The sequence below is a fragment of the Carassius auratus genome, unplaced genomic scaffold (assembly GCF_003368295.1).
Source record: "Carassius auratus strain Wakin unplaced genomic scaffold, ASM336829v1 scaf_tig00026611, whole genome shotgun sequence".
Classification (NCBI taxonomy): domain Eukaryota; kingdom Metazoa; phylum Chordata; class Actinopteri; order Cypriniformes; family Cyprinidae; genus Carassius; species Carassius auratus.
The window spans coordinates 304,120-312,058 of NW_020525536.1; the positions used below are offsets into that span (position 1 = coordinate 304,120).

The 7,939-nt window shown below is 34.2% G+C and overlaps 1 protein-coding gene across 1 annotated transcript; it reads left to right on the forward strand.

The window, feature by feature from the left end:
• The first annotated feature begins 1,426 nt into the window (after positions 1 to 1,426).
• On the forward strand, positions 1,427 to 6,314 carry LOC113078808 (rhomboid-related protein 4-like). The gene is made up of 8 exons (XM_026251121.1): positions 1,427 to 1,526; positions 2,288 to 2,440; positions 2,578 to 2,857; positions 3,176 to 3,308; positions 3,424 to 3,512; positions 4,901 to 4,957; positions 5,161 to 5,361; positions 5,906 to 6,314. Exons 1-8 carry the CDS (start codon positions 1,524 to 1,526, stop codon positions 5,998 to 6,000), a joined length of 1,011 nt encoding a protein of 336 aa, XP_026106906.1. The 5' UTR covers positions 1,427 to 1,523; the 3' UTR covers positions 6,001 to 6,314.
• The last annotated feature ends 1,625 nt before the right edge of the window (positions 6,315 to 7,939 follow it).

Below are 7,939 nucleotides of genomic sequence, written 5' to 3' on the forward strand. Positions count from 1 at the left end.
ATAGTTAACGTTACATAATGCGTGTAACATGCAGTGTAATAAAAGTGGAATTATTTCTTTACAGCTGGCGGAGAATCGGAAAGTTAACTGTCTGGATCACAGAACTGTCCAATGGTAGCCTATTTTCAACAACAACAACAACAAAAACAAGAAAATATATAGATATTTATTAACATCAATAATCATTTGAAACGAATCCTACATTTCAAAATATGGTAACATGCAACTGTTACCTTAAAGATTTATTTCTACCTATTTTAATAATTAAAATGACTGATGTAAATGATAAAATGAAATTAGGATAGATAGATAAATATTAAATAAATAAATGTACATAGGAAATTCATATTATATATATATATATATATATATATATATATATATATATATATATATATATATATATATATATATATATATATATATTATATTATATTATATTACTGTAAATAGGCATTTTTTAAATATGATTCTTCTTTGATCCGATTAAGAACCTTTAAGGTTGTATCCAAACTTAAGTATGTAGGATCCAAAATCCTGTAATAGTATTCTACACATTCCTTGTGTTTTATTCCCTATAATATCTCTGACAATAACATTACATCTTTGAAAATTAATTTAAATTAATTTTGTAAAAAAGAGTAGGCTTTAAATGAAAATTGTAGCTAGCATTTGTAATTCAGTTCATCCTGAACTGCCATATAGACAAATGCTCACTTACAAAGTAATTCAAATGGCACTGTAAGGACATGTATCTATCTGAAGATATAAACCTGCAAATTGTAGTTTTCTGTTTTAAGAACGCAATGAAAATCTGTTGAATTCATTGAGCAATACTGCCACCTGCAGGCAAAATACAAGGTTGAAAACGTATTTTTGTTCATGAAGTTATTTTTTGTAATCGACTTTAACTTGTAAAACGTGTTGTATTCATTACTGCTTAATTACGGCTGTAATAACATTACAGAAACTGAAATGCAATAGTCAATCTCTATGAATAGGTTGCAATATAGTGTTTATTGTTTTATGTATAACCTATGCTTAAACATTACATTGATTGTTTTCCTTTTCCTCACATAGCTTTGGAATTGGCATTTGCTGTTATAATAAATGTTGTGTTAAAATAACCATACGGTACATTATAGGTTATTTTTACGATAAATAATACTTTTATCAAAATATATAATAGGTTCCACAACATAACATGGGGCCTATTTCTTATGCATTAGTCATCACGTGGACTGTATTCGTGGAATTATTAGCCAGTTAAAATGTATGGAAAGGTCATACGGTTCACTTCTCGAAAAAACTACAAACGTCAGCAGCGATGAGGTCACGCGACCAGAAGCCCGCATTGCATCACTTCCGTGTTAACCACCTGACGAAACTAAACATGAAACCAGAAGCGAAAGTGAAATCTGGGGTGTCCTGTTGATAGGACTCGGGAACTTTCCCTTTACTCACACTACTACAACATCCATGGAACGTCAAGGATTCCAAACAGAAGCTTTTATTCAGATATTATGGTAAGTGATAAAAACCCACACAGTAATTTTGCTTTTCTAGATTAGTACATTAAGTTACACTTCAAAATAAAGAGCCTTAAATGGTGGGGCGTCAAACTGAGTTCCCGGACGGCCACAGCCCTGCAGAGTTTACCTTTCAACCCTAATTAAACACACCTGATCCAGCTAATCAAGTCCCTTCAGGCTTATTTGAAAACTACAAGCAATGTGTGGAATTGAGTTTGACAGTGCATGCATGATGTTACCCAGAAAATTCTCTTTAATTGACAGTTTAGTATGGAAAATATATCATTATTTATTTATTTTGTTTATAAAGAAAGAGATAGATTTCTCGTTTTGATAATTTTTTTCTTAAAGGCTATTGTGTGCACTACTTACCGTCCATGCTTGATAGTTTTATTACCAAATGAAACAAAATAATTATTGTTATGATGCAAGACCCAATTCCGACAATGTGGAATTTACATGTTGTACACAACTGCATTTAATTACCCTATGAAAAAAACGTTAGTCTATATGTTAGCTTTGGTGCTAACTATTTGCCAAAATATTTTTGGACAAATTGAATAAATACACTTAAAATTTGGAGAAACATTGGAATGATTCTTAACTAAATCCACAATATTTATGAGCGACAAGTAGTCTGTCAAGAAATGTAAACAAACTTTTATAATACTTTTGATAAAACCCTGCCTCTGTGTGTGTTTGAAGATGATGGTGATTGTGTATTTTAGATGCTAATACTCTACTGTGTTTTTTAGATGCGTAATAGACAAAGGGGATCCAATCTTGGCCTGCTCCTACTGGCCTGTCAGGTTTTCCAGCTGGGAATCGACAACATCCCACCTGTCACTCTTGCTGCGCTGGGTCTGAACGTCTATTTGTTCCTGCTTCCTGCCAAACCCCTCCTACAGGTACATGTTATTATAACAAACTTCAACACCAAAAATGGGTCACATCTGCTATCGAGTCAATTGAGCAAAGGCAAGGTAAAGGCAAGTTGTAGAAAGTTCTTAAAGGGTTTTCTGGATTGTCTGTTTCTGTTTTGCAGACGTGTTTGAGTGTTCAAGAGGCATACTGGCACAGAGACTGGAGTCGTCTGCTGCTGTCACCATTTCACCATGTTGACGACATGCACTTATACTTCAACATGGCCTCTCTCCTTTGGAAGGGCATTCAGCTGGAGAGGAAACTGGGAGGCGCCTGGTTTGCGTATCTGCTGTCTGTCTTCTCTCTGCTCACCGGATTGGTGTACCTGCTCCTGGAGACAGGACTGACACACATGACAGAAGACTCATCATATAGTTTACAGTGTGCAGTGGGCTTCTCGGGTGTGATGGATCAGGATGGATTGCACATGCTTTAAAATTATTGTTTTCAATTATAATATATTTTTAAATGTAATTTATTCCTGTGATGCAAAGCTGAATTTTCAGCATCATTAGTCTCAGAAATCATTCTAATTCTAATAAAAAAATTTTTATTGTCAAGTTGTTGATTCTTTGATGAAAGAACAGCATTTATTTAAAATAGAAATCTATTGTAACATTATAAAAGTTGGTGGTAAGAATAAAATATGGAGCGGACTGATTCATATATGTCTACTAAGAAATAATCATTGGAGCTGTTGATTCATTGATTCATTTCAGGTGTTCTGTTTGGGCTGAAGGTGGTGAATAATCATTATCATCCAGGAGGGGCCACATACATCATGGGGCTACTCATTGCTAATCGCTATGCCTGCTGGGTAGAGTTGGTCCTCATCCATATCATGAACCCTGGGTAAGCATGAAACACATTTCAAAGATCCTAGTTTAATTTTATTATTATTTTTGTATTATTTGTTGTAGGCCTAAGACCTGATTCACAGCTTGTATTAACAGAAAATCTCTTGCAGGACGTCATTTGTCGGACACCTGGCTGGGATTCTGGTTGGTCTGCTCTACACTAATGGACCACTAAAGAGTCTCATGAAAACCTGTGCAGGTATACACAACATTTTCAGTGTTTATTTTTAGTGGTCGACTGACGTGTGTTTTTTGATAGCCGTTTCCGATATCTTGGAAAGCAGGGGGCCGATAGCCGATATAAAGCAGATATTATTATTTTTTTAAATGTCAAATATCGGCCGATATATCGGTTGACCACTATTTATATTATAAGTGTGTTTGACCTCTTTGTAACTTCACTATGTTAATATGCTTATACAGTATACACTTTTATTCAGCATGGATGCATTAAATTGATCGAAAGTGACAGTAATGATATTTATAATGCTACAAAAGATTTATATTTCAAATAAATGTTGTTCTTTTGAACTTTCAGAGTCACGGTTTGCACAAACACATTAACTGTTTTCAACACTGATAGAATAAAAAATATGTTTCTAGAGCAGAAAATCAGCATATTAAAATTATTTCTGAAGTATCAAGTGACACAGTGTTGTGCCTGAACGCGTTCATTGAACGATAGTTCATGAAGTTGTTCATATTTTGGGCGAACATGAACTGAACGTGCTGTATTAATGCCTGATAAATGTTACTGTCAACTCGTTCATTCTGGTGTCTGTGAACGGCATGCTCTCTCAGGTTAACTTCGTTCAATAGGGTGCCAGATTTCTGTAGAGCTTTCCAGGCGAAAACCCGGCTAAAATACACCGTAAACGGGTCTTAATATGTAGCGGAAAAACACCCAATCTGGCAACACCAGCCACCAGTGTCGCACCGCCGTCTGCCGCATGCGTGACGCGTCATCAAAAAAAAAACAATAAAACATGGAGGCGACAGCAGCATGTAGCAAGAAGGCGTATGATAATTTAAAATAATTTTATGATGTTTATGACAAGGTCGGTGAGAATGGGAGACAAAGTATTAAAGCAACAATGCCGTCCCCTCAATGCCAATGTAAACCCTGGTTGGATAAGGATTCAAAATTGGATATGAAGATTAAATCTGACGCATAGCTTCATTGTTAAAACTGATAAAATAATTGCTGTCTCTGATTCTATATGGGCTGTGGCAATAATTTTGAAAAATAATAGCTCACAGCAACATGGAAAAAAAGAACTATGAACTAGTTCATTATTGGAACTTAGTGAACTTAGTTCAAAATTTTGTAGTTTGAACTATGAACTGAACTAGTTCATTTTAAAATTTGTGAATTGAACTTTGAACTAGTTCATGTAGAAAGTGAACTTTCCCAACACTGGTGACACAGAAGCCTGGAGTAATGATGCTGAAAATTCAGCTTTGTATCAAATGAATACATTTTTAAATTAAAATAGAAGCATAAGAGACTTTCAAAAACATAAACTTTTAATTCAGGATTGAATGCATCCAGCCACATAAACCAGAGCCATGACTCTGTCATTTCAGGCTTTTTGGCATCGAATGGACATTATGGAGGGCAACGAACATACTTTAACTCATCAGGTAAACAGTTTTGCTCTTTTTGTTTTATATGGAAATATTAATTTAGTTATAATGACTGCAACCTGATTTAAAATTTCTACTGTCCTAGAGGTGGCTCTGAGAACCAATAAAGATCGAGTGATTTAGGGACTGTTAACTAGACCATTGTAGCATCAGTCTGTCGACATCCTCATGATCTATAATGTGTATGTCTGTGTTCACAGGATACAGTGGATATGGCATGCCTTATCCTCCGAACCCCCATTATGAACAGCAGTCATTTATTCACAGGCAGTATGGCGCCCACTACAGGGAGCCATATGACACAGCAATGCCCTCTGCACCATCCCAGCATCCCTATACAGCAGGACTGTCAGAAGAGGAACAGTATGCAGCAGCTGTCAGAGCCAGCCTGAAGGACAGAGGTTAGGTGCTCAAAATGGCCAGTTTATAAAAAAAAAAAAAGGTTTTGTCACAAACAATTTTGTAAAGAAAATTATTATATTTTTGTTTTATTTTTACATACATAGAGCAAAACAGCAATAGATATTTAATAGATATTTGAGTTAGAAGTAATCAAAGTAATCTTTGATTGCTGACCACATGCAACACAGCTAATTCATTCCCACATGTTCTTACTGAAACTGAGGCTGCAGGAGCAGTCTGATTAAAGGAATAGTTCATCCAAATGAAGATTTAGTGAAAATGTACTCGCCCTCAGGCCTATCAAAGATTTAGATGAGTTTGATTCTTCATGAGAACAAATTTGGAGAAATGGGGCATTACATCACTTGCTCATCAATGGATCCTCTGCAGTGAATGGGTGCCGTCAGAATAAGACTCCAAACAGCTGATAGAAACATCACAATAATCCAAAAGTAATCCACACAACTCCAGGAGAACTGTTCCTTTAATTTTTTTACAGTACTAGATTTTACAATGTGTAACATTGTTATTTTTGTTTTGTAGGTATTCCTATTCATGGGACATATACCCAGTCTAACCCAACTCCTGAAGAGATCCGCTGGCGACGACTTCAGAGATTTAGACAGCTGAACAATTGAAGAACGTAACACATAATGATAATACTACTAGATTGTTCACATCAAAGAGAGCACTAAACAGCCAATTCAAGCTAGCGGAGAAGATTCTGTTGACTGGATGTGTCACTTAATATCTTTTATGATGTCATCAATGTGAGGTTTCAAAGACTGCTGGCTGTATTTCTCATTGCACATGTTTGTATGCACATTTGTTTTTGCTGTAAATGCTTTTCTTTGCATTAACGTCAAAAGTTGAACATTTATAAATTGAATATCCATGAACAATGGTTGTGGATGTGCCTTTATGTGTAACCTATACTTTGTTTCTTAAGTATATTGTTGTAAATAAACATAAATCATTCTTATTATGGTGCGTTCTTGCTGGTTTTCCATTTGTTCCATCACATAAAATATTTAGTAAACATTAAAGATGATTGTAATTACAAATATATAATTAAATTCAGTTTACATGTATTATTCAAATCACTGTGTAAGAGAGAATTTAGATGCATAATAATCCATTTTCATAGTACATACACAGTACACTTCTATTCACATAAAATAAAAAAATTACTTTGCAAAAATGCTTTAAATGAATGAAAACTGACAGTAAAGATACATACAATGTTACAAAATATTTCTCATGTTTTAACCTATACTTAAATGACTAACTATATCAAAGGCACAGAAGTGGTTTATAGAAGATTTAATAATGGTAACACTATACAATAAGGTTCCATTTATGTATTAACTAACATGAACTAACAATGAACAATACTTTTATTACAACATCTATTAATCTTTGTTAATGAAAATACAATTGTCCATTGTTATTGTTAACAAGCACAACTTTTGATTTTAATAATGCATTTGTAAATGTTGAAATTAACATAACTGATATTAATAGATGCGGTAGAAGTGTTGTTCATGCTTAGTTCATGTTAACTAAAGAACCTTGTTATAAAGTGTTACCGATTTAATGGAAAGTGCTGAAGGGACATTCAATTACCAGTGTATTCTTGCCAAAAATCTGAAGGTTTTAGAAATAATGATATATATGAACTTCCACCACTGTACCACTAGTGAGTGTACTTTATATAAAGTGCTCCTAAAACTCAAGAATACTGTATAAAAAACAACAACAAAAAACAGAGTAAAAACAATAAATGATGTAGTGATGTGAAACTCAATGCAGATTTTTTTAGGTGTCTCAGTTGGGTGAGTTTATATTCTTTTTACCAAGGTATTATTGCGCGTTATACAAATATCACAATTTATTAGACATTTAATACACAGTATGTTGAACCTGATTGTTAAAATGTAAAAATGCACGTGACACTGAACAAGATCAAACTTATTGGGAAAGAGTTTTAACAATCCTGTTATCCTTATGTGTGCATCCATGCACAGGCATAACAGTACAGTAATCAAGACATTAAAACGTCCCCAAACAGTGAATTTCATTTCTAACCACAAAATTAGACTAAAAGAATAACTTATTTTTATAAGGGAACGTTTTCATTCACTCTTAAATTTTTAATTTCCATCCAAAATAAAACCAAAATAAAATATCTCTAGCTAAATAAATACTATTGACATTTCATAAAAATATAAAGCTGTTCTGTCAACAGTGCAATCTTATGTACATACAGAAGAATATATCATGTTCAGAACAAAAACTGCTTAGGACCCCTTATGTGGACTGTAAAATACTGAAGGTGTTAGTTCAACGCTATCTCACGACCAATTCATACGTATTTTACGAGGTGGATTATTCGTACGAATTTGTACGACCTCACTCGTATGATTTTATACGACCCCAGTGACGGTTAGGTTTAGGGGCGGGGTTAGGTGTAGGTCATTCGTACAAATTCATACGAATTGTGCAAATCGTAAAATACGTATGATTTGGCAACAATCGTATGAATTTGTACGAGTGTTGTCGTACGAATTCGTACGA

Bases quoted from the DNA above. Each gene is read 5' to 3' on its own strand.
- LOC113078808 (XM_026251121.1), top strand. The intron at 3,513-4,900 runs GTATACACAACA...CTGTCATTTCAG, and splicing joins TCTCATGAAAACCTGTGCAG to GCTTTTTGGCATCGAATGGA. The intron at 5,362-5,905 runs GTTAGGTGCTCA...TTTGTTTTGTAG, and splicing joins AGCCAGCCTGAAGGACAGAG to GTATTCCTATTCATGGGACA.